We start from the raw sequence: 16,359 nt of genomic DNA, 5'->3' as shown, positions 1-16,359 counted from the left end.
GCAGTGATAGTCGGCCCGATATTCTGACGTGATCATAGTGGGAGTCGTCTATCAAGTGATACATAAGTTCAAGTTCAAGTTCTTTATTGACTTTGAGTCTACCGACTCATCAGTATCATATACATACATTCATTGTAATATACAAATTTTACATAACATTGACAACATCAGACAAAACACACAAAAAAAAACATAAATTCGTGCAAGAGACAATATACTCGGAGAGCATAACTATGTTAAAGAAGCTCTTTTGACATTTGCCACTTTGATGTATTTTATACATGTATCATGCATGCCTGGATCGTAATGTATTTACATACATGGATGCGAATTGTACACATATTATAAATATTCATCACAGTACAAGGTAAAGATTTCTATTTCCTGTCGTAGTTGTATTGTGATGAATAATGACAAAATATAGATGTTGTCACTACATACTATAAATACCATACCTGTTTTGTTATTTAGTTACGTCAGCTCTGATATAAATTGTCGAATATATTCTACAAACTCTTCCTGATTAAATCAAGTCCATCGTGCCATGTGAATTAGCTTAAGATATTTATGTCTTGAAAGATGTTACGATGTCATAGCGAAGTCTTTTAGATTTGCGCTGTCTTGACAATTAAACTAGTTAAATAGTATTAGCCTTAATTCTGCAGCATGTGACAACATAATAACTACATACTACATGTATATCATATTGAAGCGTATCGACATGGCGGTTGCTGTTGGTATATTTCACTTAGAAATACCGGATATGTGTTATATTTCATATTGCTGTTATGAATGGGAAAAACTTGAATGAATTTTAGTCATAATACCACTTCATTTTCTCTTTATCGTAATTCTATACAAATGCACTTTTATAAGATTGAAATTGACCTTCCTTACACATGACATGTGTCACTTTAATGAATCTGAAAACCTTTATTAATACGGGAATGTTTCAGCGACCCCTCGGTAAACAATGTGATATTAATAGCCGACCTATAGCTGCGCACAGAAGCTGTTTGTAATAGTATAGAAACTGTTTGCTTTTCACTGGAAGTGTTTTGTCGAACGGTCGAGATTAATAGTTTATCGGGACAGGGTCATTACAATACTTCAGCCAGAGAATAAAGTAGATATGGACGGCAATGGGGTGTTTTCAATGAAACTTGATACAATAATCTTAATTTGGGCGAGGGAGGCCCACAAAGACATCTGATACATTTGTACTTATATTCAATTACTCCATATACTGGTTATTAGAGTAAGGTACTACCTATATAGTCAGCGAACACTTCCCAGCACAAACACTTCCCAGCACAGATATTGGAGACATATCATTCCACAAACACTTCCCAGCACAAACACTTCCCAGCACAGATATTGGAGACATATCATTCCACAAACACTTCCCAGCACAGATATTGGAGACATATCATTCCACAAACACTTCCGAGTAAGGATGTTAGTAACCAACATGCTTCACCAGCGTCATTTCCTTATGTCTAACACATGTTTATCAATAAAAATAAAGTTATCCTGTTCAGACTTAATGTTTTCATTTAAACAATTTCTAAATGCGGCATGTTGCTTTGAAAATTCAAAGTAAATCTGAATCATCTAAAGATGCGGTAATGTAGCAAATTAACTTTAAAGAAATTTCGAAAATTTAGTAACTCGTGTATGATGCATATCATGACGTGTTTACTTAATTTCCTTTATAAACAAAAACACTGAAACTCGTTTGCACTAAGAATCGGAATTACCGCCCAATTTGTTTGGTATTCCCTATTGTAAGTACAATAAACATGTGATACATGTATTATCATTTTTGCAAACTGGGTAAAGTGGGATTAATTAATAGAGATTCCCTGGGTAAACTGGGATTAATTAATAGAGATTCCCTGGGTAAACTGGGATTAATTAATAGAGATTCCCTGGGTAAACTGGGATTAATTAATAGAGTTTCATGGGTAAACTGGGATTCATTTATAGAGTTTCCCTGGGTAAACTGGGATTAATTAATAGAGATTCCCTGAGTAATCTGGGATTAATTAATAGAGATTCCCTTGGTAAACTGGGATAATTAATAGAGATTCCCTGGGTAAACTGGGATTCATTTATAGAGTTTCATGGGTAAACTGGGATTTATTGACGGAGTTTCATGGGTAAACTGGGATTAATTAATATAGAGTTTCATGGGTAAACTGGGATTAATTAATAGAGTTTCCCTGGGTACACTTGAATTAATTAATAGAGTTTCCCTGGGTACACTGGAATTAATTAATAGAGTTTTCTGGGTAAACTGGGATTAATTAATAGAGTTCCATGGGTAAACTGGGATTTATTGATAGAGTTTCCCCGTGTACTGTTTCCTCCACAGTCTCTTTTGTATTTTGTGCTGTATTTGAAGTCTCTCATCGTGTGTAAATTAGTTTTTTGGTGAAAGCATTTCGTATAAAAACAAATAATCACGAACAATAAAGGAGGATCTAAATCTGAGAACAAACTTTTGTTTTATGCGGAACCTCCTACACCTTAACCCCTTCTGATAACAACAAAATGAAACCCTTGTGCCTACAACGCGCTACTTATAAACATTCATTGTCAAGACCTGGACGTGTAGCTGTTCATCTGTCACAGAATGTTAAGTTTCTATCATTGTGTAAATAGTCTATCGGTCTGTTCAAATGTCCATTGTACTTCCCGTTCAACACTCGCCTGCCACGACTAGGGATAGTTGGCCTCATTAAGGTATAGGTGACAAAGCTTGCGACCTCTGCCACCCCTCTCACCTCCTCCCCTTCTCACAATCGCCACTCAGAGTAATTAGGGCAATAATTGTCATGTCATCTTATGCTCCAGTTACATCTAATGACAAGGGAGATCACTCATTTCTCTCCCGTTCTCGTTCGTAATTTGTTCTCCGTGTGTATTTTTGTTTAAGTTATGATTGTGAATTAACTGGTCGCTATAGTGAATGTTAAATGAGACAGACTGTCGTACTATCCCGGCCAAGTTTACCGGACATTCCATTTACCATAGATAATCAGAGGTCAGAGGTGACTTTGGGGAGTTTGACACATTTCCCCTTTACCTGAACGCCACAGTGTATTACGTACACAGGTGTTCGTGTGTGTGTCGGAAATCTGCCCGGTTTTTTATCAATGGATTAGTGTATATACTGGCCAGGTGTCTGTTTACCTGGTGTTACCCGAGACCGGAGTCATAGAAGACGAAATGAAGCAAATGCAGCCACTGATCTTTGTAAGGATTTAGAATCAGTTTGATATTGATTTCATTTTGCATAGATGGGAGTACAGTAGGTGGGTTAAAAACCTAGTTCATGTGACAAAGACCCAGTGGAACTGTGCAAAGAATTATACTTCATTTAATACAGAGTCTAATTATTTACTGGTGGAGTAGTTTCAATTGGAACGCCTTTGTGAAGCTAATAAAATTGACAAAACGCTTTAGTGTCACACGGAGAAGACATGTTTGTACCATAACGTGACATTCCCTCCAAATATCATTATCGTCGATCTGATCATCGCATTTCGTCACCAGCTGTTCATATGACCTATGATGGATTTTGTGGCCCTAATTCTTGTCCTGCTACAAGTAGGTATTGTAATTCATTTGCAGTGACAAGCTTACATAGTATTTGTATATTGGCTAGTTTTAAATGACGACGGACATACATATAGCACCTGTAGAGACTAGATGTTAGTTGTATGACCAATTATATCAACTGATATTACCACAGGGACATGTTATCTTCCAAATACAGTTCCTTTGTAAAAGTAAGATCGAAATATGAAGTTGATTCTAAAGATGAATTTACTCAAATCTCCGGTGATATAGTTCTCTAGCAGTTTTACAAACAAATTTTAATTAAAACCGGTACAGTCTCGCACAAATAAGTATGTACTTTCTAAAGCATCGTAATACAAATCACGGGTATAATGTACTCGTCAAAATTGAAACGCATGATTAAATTATGCAACTAATATCTTATGATCGTTTAAACTGTCTGTATCAAATTTGATATCAACAAAAAAAAAGCTCTTTATATCACTATAATTAATTTTCCATTGGCTGTACGCATAATGCGGCTTTCTGATTGGTTGAGATTAATCCGCAAATGGCAATTGACGTTGCGTGTTTATTTGTGAAACATTGTTCCTTATAAGATCAGTTATATTGTACATAAATATGTTTTGATTTTTAAAATCAATTTCAAAAATTAATTATAAGCGTTGATGTCAATTATTTTTTATTTTCAATAAGGTATGAAAAAAATTGTTTGCAAACTTTTGTAATGCAAAAACATTCATACCCCAATGAAACTATAAAAAAAAATGCCATTAATGCTAAGTAAAACGGAAAGTCTGTGTGACGTCACTCATTTTAGAGGCTGGGTATTGTTTGCGGTGAGAGAATCACATCACATGAGAGAGGAACATGTGGTTGTCCATTTTCTTGCTACAAATGACGGTATGGCGTCTAAGTGGGAGGGCAAGTGGTTGGAGGATCCATGGTCTCTGTATGTAACGGCATGGAAGTTTAGGTCCAGAAACACTAAGGACATTTAAACTCCGTGGAAGATGCCCCCCAAACCATTAGAATAGCCCCACAGATATCGCGTTTAATCACACATGCGACGGCGAAACGCTCACACATCTGCGACGTACCCTTTCCCTCGTATCTGAACAATACATGGACAACGACAAGATTTTATTCTCCTAAACATACCAAGTGTAGATAATCTAGACTCGTCGGTCGGTGGACATCACACATCTCAACCCACGAATTCCAAACCTAATTGGGCAATTAAATTAAGACGCACTTGCAGGCTACGTGGTGTCATAGGTGCTGTGTGACAGCAGTTTATCTATGACCATCCATTGCCGTGTCCTTTGTGTTAAGAGTGATAAATCACAAGTTTACTCACTCACATTAAATTTTGAACTCAGATACAATGTTAATATACACCCTGTTTTATTTAGGTAACAATTAGGTAACTAGCAATATCCATTTTAATTTTACCATCACATACGTATAATGGTAGAACACATAGCGATATCTATATTAACAGAACACTCGCACGTATTTTTACAACCTCGAATGTAATACAGCGAGCATTTAAGCTGCATTCTGTTGATAACTGATTATGAATCCATAGTTTTGTATAGCAGTAGTAAGATGTGTCTGTGTATAGTTATTGACACTTTCTAATTGATTGCACGTTATTTTATTTATTACATCCGCCGGAAACGTAGCCTTTTACGGGCGGAATGATATATAATGTTCCGACTTTGGTGTGAGAACAGGTGCATAGTTAATTGTGATACTATTAGGCTTATTGAAAGGAAACGGTGTATATATTATCGTGTACTCATGACCTGAAATATTGAAATCATTTAACTTCGACACTACAAACAGATATCATCAACCCTTGTTACGTTTTATAACGATGGTAAGTTAACCTATAAATGTAGAAATACCCTCTTCGTACTATTCAAGTTCGATTTACTATTTCGTTCACAGTTGGTATTTTCGTGTCGTCTCCTGAAACCCTTATATCATAATAGCTACACACTTTCTATTATCACAATATTTTTACAATATGAAAGGCCTGAGTACCCGTTGACAGTTTAACACGATACTTGACATACCCAACTGTTGGTTACGTACCCCTCGGAGTTATGTAACCATTCCACCCGTCTCGTCCTTTACAGATACCCGACGGACAAATCCCTTTTGTCCTGTACAGTTATTATGCAAAGCGTTTGTAAAACAAACTATTAAATTCCGTATTTTGTATGAGGTTTAAAGATGTCATTTAGCTGCAGTATAAAAGGGATTGTTCTTAAAAGAAATCCAGACCCGCCCACAGGCAGAAAAGGTTAAAACAGCTTCAGGAGTTCGAAATTAGATCGAGTCCCCTAGTTCTGTAAAGTGCATGCCCCGATGTTGTTATCCACCCCCTATGATTATCTACATCGATAACAGAACCATCAAAACTAGCAAACCCCGTTTTAAGAACAGTGACTTATTCTGTATTAAGTACGATCAAATTTCTTCTGCGTATCTAAACGGTCTTTGTTTTGTTTATTTGTCGGAAAGAGGATCTTTTAAAACATTTTAATGGGGAAATATTTCTGTTGATGTTCTAGCATGCATTGTATACTCGCATATCCCTCCGAAAAAGGTGACACCTTCCCGTACAGAGTTTCTCTCTTTTGATAGACATATTGTTTTAGATGGTTTACCTGCGTCATTAAATTATTCCTTAAAGGTATTCGTTTATGGTTATCTTATGTTTTAATCGCCTTTAGGAGTATTATTACTCTACTACCAATTACACGAAGATGCTTGTTTTCTCGAAGGATGTTAAACGTTGTTCTGTCGAGAAATCTATTTCTCATTTTCGTCAGCCAAATCACAGATGATTCGTCATGTATATATGGCTTTCTTTAATTGATAATTGAATTTACATAAACTTGTATGGTAACTTGTTTATATGATAACTGTACATTCTAAGTATATTGAAGGATTAACTTTGATATAGTTTTATAGAATGGGACCATATCATAAAAAAACAATTGAACACCAATAAATACTCCTAATGATTTAATCTACTGTATATGATGTAAAAGTCTATTAGCGGGCTCTTTTGTCTTAGAAACTATACCACCGCTGTATCAGCTAATCAAAAGCGATGTTACATACATGGACGGTATTTTCTTACGTTACGGACTGACAACATACATGTCTAAGCCAATGAAAATGTTTGTTACACACAAGATTTATGTATTTTGTGATCAAAATCAGTAGTGCTCTTGAATGGACTGCTTTTTACGTGCTATACATGCTTTCCAAGGCACTTCGTTTTCTTTATTCTTATAATTGAGCTGTTATGTTCGTCCAGTCAATATCGCATATAGTTCTGTTACCATTGAACTTAGAAATAATATAATCATGGCGTTAAAATCACAGCGGCTGCGATCGATTAAAAAAGTGCTAGGTATCGACATTTTATAAATATTATCACGCCTACTTTCGCTCCTTCTCTTAATTTGATGGAATTTTAGACGATAAGCGTTCCAATTGATCTCGGTCCCTTTTTAGTGACAGGCAGGCTGTTTGTTTTGTTTTTGATCTTCACTCCCCTATGCCGGTATATTAGAAGGCAGCTGTGAGAAGGTTCACACTTCACGTGTGATACTTGGCCATGGCCAAGGACGACTTAGCTGTTATCAAAACACCAGTCCCTTTAATTAAGACCCAGAAGGAGATGAAAAAAAGTATGAAACCCATGTCCTATTAAAAGGGGACACATTACAAAAAAGTCTACTTGGGTGGTAGATAGGAAATCACATAAAGAACGTGACACTGACATACATCCGTCGATATTTACTCCGGCTTAAATTTTCAACGCAATCAGCAAATTCAGAACAAATGTTGCGTTTTTCCCCCTGGTTAAACCATTGTGTTTTCCTTTTTATCGTGGAAGAAATAATGCTGCTTTTTTTTCTTGAAAAAATCATTATGTTTGTTTGATAAGTATCCAAAAATAGTGAGGATATATCCTTTCAAGGAAATGGGTGATACAACAGGTGATACAAAAGGTGATACAAAAGGGGAAAGTAAAGCTATCGCCTGGCGTATCAGTGTACAGAAAAACAGAGTGATGGGGATGACCTTTTATCCCCATTGCACCGAAACATGATGATAAGTTCAGGTTATTTAAACAGTTTTTGCTTTCGCATCTGGAAGGTAAAAAAATTATGACATTATCAAGTTATCAATACTTTTTTTGTAGGAATAATTTCGTTCCGTTTAGAATTGATGAAGTTCGTGGCCAACATATCAAATTAGCCTGAAAAATCGATGGGAACCTCTTCCCGTTCGACGTTTCACTATATAAAAGAGGAGACGTTTAATGGGGTGAAGGGGAAATAGCAGTTCATAAATTCTGTGGGAAACTTTCAACTTAACCTACACGAAGTCCTTGTCCACAGGTGTGTTGAGTGTCCTCGAATTAAGTGTCTATCGCTGTTATAAACAGTGTTATCATTCTATTGGACGCACCTGTCGATTCCGGATCGCCTCAGTGAAGGTCACATGACATTATTGACTTATTCTGAGGCGTTCCGAACGACACCTGTCGTAGATCTTGTTAGATCGCCGCCACCTTTAAACCTGTGTTTATCATAGTATTACAGACATATCGACTTCTGTCTTAAAACCCTATTTGAGGTGACGGGGCACAGGATTTAGGTTTCAATCTTTGAACATTGGATCGCTTTCACCTCTGATCTCTGTCACCCCATACCACTTAGGATTCCTGCATTTGTACATAAAGCCCCTTATATTGGTCCACAGCATATAATATATGATAATACTCAATCTTAACACTATAACTGCCATACTTTACGAGCTAAGGGCTTGACCTAAATATCGAATTACTCCCTTAAAGGGCTCCTATATATCCCCCTTCAAAAATAAGGGTTGGACTGATTTGGGGAATAGGGTTCCGATGAAACCCAATTATTCCAGGGTATGTATCGGTTTAAGCTTGGGTCTCTCGGGTCATACGTACTGTATATCGTCTTAAACGTGATATCTGCCATTGTCGCGTCACAATTATATCCATTTATCTTGGCAAGAATCCTCCGTGGATATAAACACTGTAAATAGTCGTGTTGTATTGCTGTGTTCGCATTGTTCTGTATCTTACGGATCAGATGTAAAAGTATGTAAAGCGTTTTTCGTGTAGGTAAAGTCACCTTTATGTCAGAATTGGAGGTAACATACGGGTCACTAAGTACCCTTGTGTAGATAATTAAGGGATCTAATGTAATTCGAATATTAAAGAGATCAGTGCATAGTTTGCTACCATAGAATGTCGCATGATTTAACCCGCATGACCTCAGATTTAAGTCAAAGTTTTTTTAGCATATTGTATAGCATAAATAATCAACTTGATCAAATACGTTGAAAGTAAGCAACATTGTAAATCAGAAAAATATGTTTAAACATTAATTAAACATTTTTCATTTATAAACAAAATAAAGTATCACTTTTGGTTGGTTGGTTGGTTGGTTGGTTTGGTGTACTAGTACTAACGTCTCCTGTAACGGTCATGTGAGAAATGCCCCACCATCCGGTATGTCCACAGGGCCAGATGGCTCCCTAGGACAGGGCGCTGCGGATTGTCTAATGTCGAACTCTTTTTGACCGTTTTGTTAACCATCAGCGATATACATATCGTTATAAGGACGATTACTTACGCTCTCGCTTACAACCGCTTTACTAACTAATCCCCAGGCATCAGTTAATTCTGTTGAGTCTGGGGTTCTCTTTCGTTAACAAGATAAGCCTCGTGTGTACAGTTATGTTTATGATGCGATCGCGCACTTGTCTTATATTATATAGACGGCTATGAAATATATAACTCAGGGTATGAACTATCACAGACAGCACAGTGTATGCAGTAAGCGTGAAAGACTGCATCAGTTTGTCAATGCATACATTTCGAAAACAGATTCATACATCTGAATGTGCATATTTGCAGGTAGATAATTATCGCGTAGACCCACAGTTGTAGAGGGGGTCAAGTGGTTCGGCGGAAGAATACATACAACACCAGATAGTATCGGTGAAGATATCAGACTCAATTGACAACAAATTGGTCGGAGTCCCGTCAACAACATCCGGTTTATCTGGGTGTTGGCTCACATCCGGTACCGAAGATTTATGTCTTAACAGAACACGTAATTATTCCATTTCAGTCAATATCAAGATAAAATCTTTTCCCAACCAAATAATTACACAAGATATGGATATATGTACACATGTATCATATGTCTTTCAAACCAATTTCTTATCTCACATTATATGTTTACACTCAACCTTAACAACACATATGTATGTAAGGGAGACATAGGAATGATGTAAGACAGAAAAAGACCATGTACATATGGAGAGATAGTTAATTCCAGAGGTCGTGCTTTGGACAGTAAACATGAGTGTAAATCTGATATATTCAATATGACAATTGGAATTATTTTATTTTATTTCACAAAGATTATATTGAAAACAAATTAATGGGTATTGGAAAAGAGGCTAATGCCTGTATAAGGTATCTCCCTAAGGTGGAATAATAAACTGTTTTTAAATATTGTAATATTATTAATACTATTCAGCAAAAACTAGTACATATAGATATCTCTACAACACGAACCTAATAGATGCCACATAGTTGTATTTGTTGTAAAAAGAGACATAGTAATCCAATGGATGTGTGACTTTGACTTAGTAATCCAATGGATGTGTGACTTTGACTTAGTAATCCAATGGATGTGTGACTTTGACTTAGTAATCCAATGGATGTGTTACTTTGACTTAGTAATCCAATGGATGTGTGACGTAGTAATCCAATGGATGTGTGACTTTGACTTAGTAATCCAATGGATGTGTGACTTTGACTTAGTAATCCAATGGATGTGTGACTTTGACTTAGTAATCCAATTAATGTGTTACTTTGACTTAGTAATCCAATGGATGTGTGACTTAGTAATCCAATGGATGTGTTACTTTGACTTGGTAATCCAATGGATGTGTGACTTTGACTTAGTAATCCAATGGATGTGTTACTTTGACTTAGTAATCCAATTAATGTGTTACTTTGACTTAGTAATCCAATTAATGTGTGACTTTGACTTAGTAATCCAATGGATGTGTGACTTAGTAATCCAATGGATGTGTGACTTTGACATAGTAATCCAATTAATGTGTTACTTTGACTTAGTAATCCAATGGTTATGTTACTTTGACTTAGTAATCCAATGTATGTGTTACTTTGACTTAGTAATCCAATTAATGTGTTACTTTGACTTAGTAATCCAATGGATGTGTGACTTAGTAATCCAATGGATGTGTTACTTTGACTTAGTAATCCAATGGATGTGTGACTTTGACTTAGTAATCCAATGGATGTGTGACTTAGTAATCCAATGGATGTGTTACTTTGACTTAGTAGTCCAATGGATGTGTGACTTTGACTTAGTAATCCAATGGATGTGTTACTTTGACTTAGTAATCCAATTAATGTGTTACTTTGACTTAGTAATCCAATTAATGTGTGACTTTTACTTAGTAATCCAATGGATGTGTTACTTTTACTTAGTAATCCAATGGATGTGTTACTTTGACTTAGTAATCCAATTGATGTGTTACTTTGACTTAGTAATCCAATGGATGTGTGACTTTGACTTAGTAATCCAATGGATGTGTGACTTTGACTTAGTAATCCAATTGATGTGTTACTTTGACTAAGTAATCCTTCTTGTGTTTTATAGCCAAGAAACAAAAGTTTGTATACCGTTAATAAGGAAGGATGTCGTATGTGATAATCATTTTGTACAGTATGTTACGCTTGAGTAAGGAAAGTATGTAACCTAGGAATTATTACATGATGTGGAATGTCAACAATTTAGATTCTCCTGATTTAGGTCAAAGTATGTCCCTATATATGATGTGTTCTTATGTTGCGATAATAACTTTTTTTATTCTTAGTATGTTAAATAATAATACTGTAATAATATAATGTATAATTTTGTCATACATGTACAATGGAATTGAAGAGGGTTATACAAAACACAAATAAACTTCATTTTTAACATTGATTGACTGATACATATATTTTACGCCAAGTACCAAAAACACTGCGCTATAAAGTTATTTCTAGTGCTAGGGCCAAGGGTGGTTATTATCTTTTCCAATGCTGGGGCCAGAGTTTTTTTTTTTTTTTTTTTTTCTATTGCCGGAACTATTTGTGTCTGTTTTCTCTTTTCTAGTGCCGGGATCATTGATGACTGTTTTCTCATTTCTAGTGCCGGGGCCATTGTTGGCTGTTTTCTCATTTCTAGTGCCGGGATCATTGATGGTTGTTTATCATTTCTAGTGCCGGGGATCATTGGTGGTTGTTTATCATTTCTAGTGCCGGGGATCATTGGTGGTTGTTTATCATTTCTAGTGCCGGGATCATTGATGACTGTTTTCTCATTTCTAGTGCCGGGATCATTGGTGGTTGTTTTCTCATTTCTAGTGCCGGGATCATTGGTGGTTGTTTATCATTTCTAGTGCCGGGATCATTGGTGGTTGTTTTCTCATTTCTAGTGCCGGGATCATTGGTGGTTGTTTATCATTTCTAGTGCCGGGATCATTGGTGGCTGTTTTCTCATTTCTAGTGCCGGGATCATTGGTGGTTGTTTTCTCATTTCTAGTGCCGGGATCATTGGTGGTTGTTTATCATTTCTAGTGACGGGATCATTGATGGTTGTTTATCATTTCTAGTGCCGGGATCATTGGTGGTTGTTTTCTCATTTCTAGTGCCGGGATCATTGATGACTGTTTTCTCATTTCTAGTGCCGGGATCATTGGTGGTTGTTTTCTCATTTCTAGTGCCGGGGATCATTGGTGGTTGTTTATCATTTCTAGTGCCGGGATCATTGGTGGTTGTTTATCATTTCTAGTGCCGGGATCATTGGTGGTTGTTTATCATTTCTAGTGCCGGGATCATTGGTGGTTGTTTATCATTTCTAGTGCCGGGATCATTGGTGGTTGTTTATCATTTCTAGTGCCGGGATCATTGATGACTGTTTTCTCATTTCTAGTGCCGGGATCATTGGTGGTTGTTTATCATTTCTAGTGCCGGGATCATTGGTGGTTGTTTATCATTTCTAGTGACGGGATCATTGATGGTTGTTTATCATTTCTAGTGCCGGGGATCATTGGTGGTTGTTTATCATTTCTAGTGCCGGGATCATTGGTGGTTGTTTATCATTTCTAGTGCCGGGATCATTGGTGGTTGTTTATCATTTCTAGTGCCGGGATCATTGGTGGTTGTTTTCTCATTTCTAGTGCCGGGATCATTGGTGGTTGTTTTCTCATTTCTAGTGCCGGGATCATTGATGGTTGTTTATCATTTCTAGTGACGGGATCATTGATGGTTGTTTATCATTTCTAGTGCCGGGATCATTGGTGGTTGTTTTCTCATTTCTAGTGCCGGGATCATTGATGGTTGTTTATCATTTCTAGTGCCGGGTTCATTGGTGGTTGTTTATCATTTCTAGTGCCGGGATCATTGATGACTGTTTTCTCATTTCTAGTGCCGGGATCATTGATGGTTGTTTATCATTTCTAGTGCCGGGATCATTGGTGGTTGTTTTCTCATTTCTAGTGCCGGGATCATTGGTGGTTGTTTATCATTTCTAGTGCCGGGATCATTGATGACTGTTTTCTCATTTCTAGTGACGGGATCATTGGTGGCTGTTTTCTCATTTCTAGTGCCGGGATCATTGATGGTTGTTTATCATTTCTAGTGCCGGGATCATTGGTGGTTGTTTATCATTTCTAGTGCCGGGATCATTGATGACTGTTTTCTCATTTCTAGTGCCGGGATCTTTGATGGTTGTTTATCATTTCTAGTGCCGGGATCATTGGTGGTTGTTTATCATTTCTAGTGCCGGGATCATTGGTGGTTGTTTATCATTTCTAGTGCCGGGGATCATTGATGGTTGTTTATCATTTCTAGTGCCGGGATCATTGGTGGTTGTTTTCTCATTTCTAGTGCCGGGATCATTGATGGTTGTTTATCATTTCTAGTGCCGGGATCATTGGTGGTTGTTTTCTCATTTCTAGTGCCGGGATCATTGATGGTTGTTTATCATTTCTAGTGCCGGGATCATTGGTGGTTGTTTATCATTTCTAGTGCCGGGATCATTGGTGGTTGTTTATCATTTCTAGTGCCGGGATCATTGGTGGTTGTTTTCTCTTTTCTAGTGCTGGGATCATTGGTGGTTGTTTATCATTTCTAGTGCCGGGATCATTGATGGTTGTTTATCATTTCTAGTGCCGGGATCATTGATGACTGTTTTCTCATTTCTAGTGCCGGGATCATTGATGGTTGTTTATCATTTCTAGTGCCGGGATCATTGGTGGTTGTTTATCATTTCTAGTGCCGGGATCATTGATGGTTGTTTATCATTTCTAGTGCCGGGATCATTGGTGGTTGTTTATCATTTCTAGTGCCGGGGATCATTGATGGTTGTTTATCATTTCTAGTGCCGGGATCATTGATGACTGTTTTCTCATTTCTAGTGCCGGGATCATTGGTGGTTGTTTATCATTTCTAGTGCCGGGATCATTGGTGGTTGTTTATCATTTCTAGTGACGGGATCATTGGTGGTTGTTTATCATTTCTAGTGCCGGGATCATTGGTGGTTGTTTATCATTTCTAGTGCCGGGATCATTGGTGGTTGTTTATCATTTCTAGTGCCGGGATCATTGGTGACTGTTTTCTCATTTCTAGTGCCGGGGATCATTGATGGTTGTTTATCATTTCTAGTGCCGGGATCATTGGTGACTGTTTTCTCATTTCTAGTGCCGGGATCATTGGTGGCTGTTTTCTCATTTCTAGTGCCGGGATCATTGATGGTTGTTTATCATTTCTAGTGCCGGGATCATTGGTGGTTGTTTATCATTTCTAGTGCCGGGATCATTGGTGGCTGTTTTCTCATTTCTAGTGCCGGGATCATTGGTGGCTGTTTTCTCATTTCTAGTGCCGGGGATCATTGATGGTTGTTTATCATTTCTAGTGCCGGGATCATTGATGACTGTTTTCTCATTTCTAGTGCCGGGATCATTGGTGGTTGTTTTCTCATTTCTAGTGCCGGGATCATTGGTGGTTGTTTCTCATTTCTAGTGCCGGGATCATTGGTGGTTGTTTATCATTTCTAGTGCCGGGGATCATTGGTGGTTGTTTATCATTTCTAGTGCCGGGATCATTGGTGGTTGTTTATCATTTCTAGTGCCGGGGATCATTGGTGGTTGTTTTCTCATTTCTAGTGCCGGGATCATTGGTGGTTGTTTATCATTTCTAGTGCCGGGATCATTGGTGGTTGTTTATCATTTCTAGTGCCGGGATCATTGGTGGCTGTTTTCTCATTTCTAGTGCCGGGATCATTGGTGGCTGTTTTCTCATTTCTAGTGCCGGGATCATTGGTGGTTGTTTTCTCATTTCTAGTGCCGGGATCATTGATGGTTGTTTATCATTTCTAGTGACGGGATCATTGATGGTTGTTTATCATTTCTAGTGCCGGGATCATTGGTGGTTGTTTTCTCATTTCTAGTGCCGGGATCATTGATGGTTGTTTATCATTTCTAGTGCCGGGATCATTGGTGGTTGTTTATCATTTCTAGTGCCGGGATCATTGGTGGTTGTTTATCATTTCTAGTGACGGGATCATTGATGGTTGTTTATCATTTCTAGTGCCGGGATCATTGGTGGTTGTTTATCATTTCTAGTGCCGGGATCATTGATGGTTGTTTATCATTTCTAGTGCCGGGATCATTGGTGGTTGTTTTCTCATTTCTAGTGCCGGGATCATTGATGGTTGTTTATCATTTCTAGTGCCGGGATCATTGGTGGTTGTTTTCTCATTTCTAGTGCCGGGGATCATTGGTGGTTGTTTATCATTTCTAGTGCCGGGGATCATTGATGACTGTTTTATCATTTCTAGTGCCGGGATCATTGGTGGTTGTTTTCTCATTTCTAGTGCCGGGGATCATTGGTGGTTGTTTATCATTTCTAGTGCCGGGGATCATTGATGACTGTTTTCTCATTTCTAGTGCCGGGATCATTGGTGGTTGTAGTATTTTAGATATTAGTCATGCATTTATAATTTATGTTACAGACAATTTAATTATTAACCCTATAAAACACTGGCATTGAGTACATATGTATTTTTTTTTTTTTTTTCTGTTCTTACTTAAAAATTACTTCAATGGTAATGTTACAGTGCGATGTTGGTTAATCTGAATACCAGAATGCGGATGCTTATTGTTAAAAGTATTTTCCATGTATGCGACATTTTACAATAAAAACATAGGTAAGCTTGTCTGAAAACCCCTCCATAAGCCACGGGTAATTAAGACAAATCGCCTGTCAATACAGTATTCAATGTTCCCGTTGTAAAGTTCTGATAAAACATCATAAGACGACATGGCTAACAGAGCGTGTAAAAATTACCGGTATCAAAGGGAAACAAATTTATGTTGAAATACTTACTTTCACATCACGTATCGACCGGAAGTATGTAAAGATCTATTGAAGTTGACGCACATAATTGATCAAGACTTCTTTGACCCCAAAATTTAAGCGTTGTCAACTTTAAGTTGAATAAAAAAATGTTATGCTCATCTGTCTATAAAATTAAAGTTTAACGATACTTCAAATATCACGAATACACGTCGTTACTACTAAAAAGAAAACAATATAATGAACAAAATCCA

General features: G+C 37.3%; 1 protein-coding gene across 1 annotated transcript in view; it reads left to right on the top strand.

Moving 5' to 3' along the window:
- The first annotated feature begins 3,052 nt into the window (after positions 1–3,052).
- Positions 3,053–16,359, top strand: part of LOC117334541 (ADAMTS-like protein 1) — a 44,630-nt gene continuing 31,323 nt past the window's right edge. Inside the window, exon 1 of the mRNA XM_033894220.1 lies at positions 3,053–3,615. Coding sequence (XP_033750111.1) covers positions 3,577–3,615 — 39 coding nt within the window. The 5' untranslated portion in view covers positions 3,053–3,576. The remainder of the gene's footprint in view (positions 3,616–16,359) is intronic.

This window comes from Pecten maximus, chromosome 9 (genome assembly GCF_902652985.1).
Source record: "Pecten maximus chromosome 9, xPecMax1.1, whole genome shotgun sequence".
Taxonomy (NCBI): Eukaryota; Metazoa; Mollusca; class Bivalvia; order Pectinida; family Pectinidae; genus Pecten; species Pecten maximus.
The sequence above is the reverse complement of the archived record's forward strand: the minus strand, read 5'-3'. Positions and strand labels throughout refer to the sequence as shown.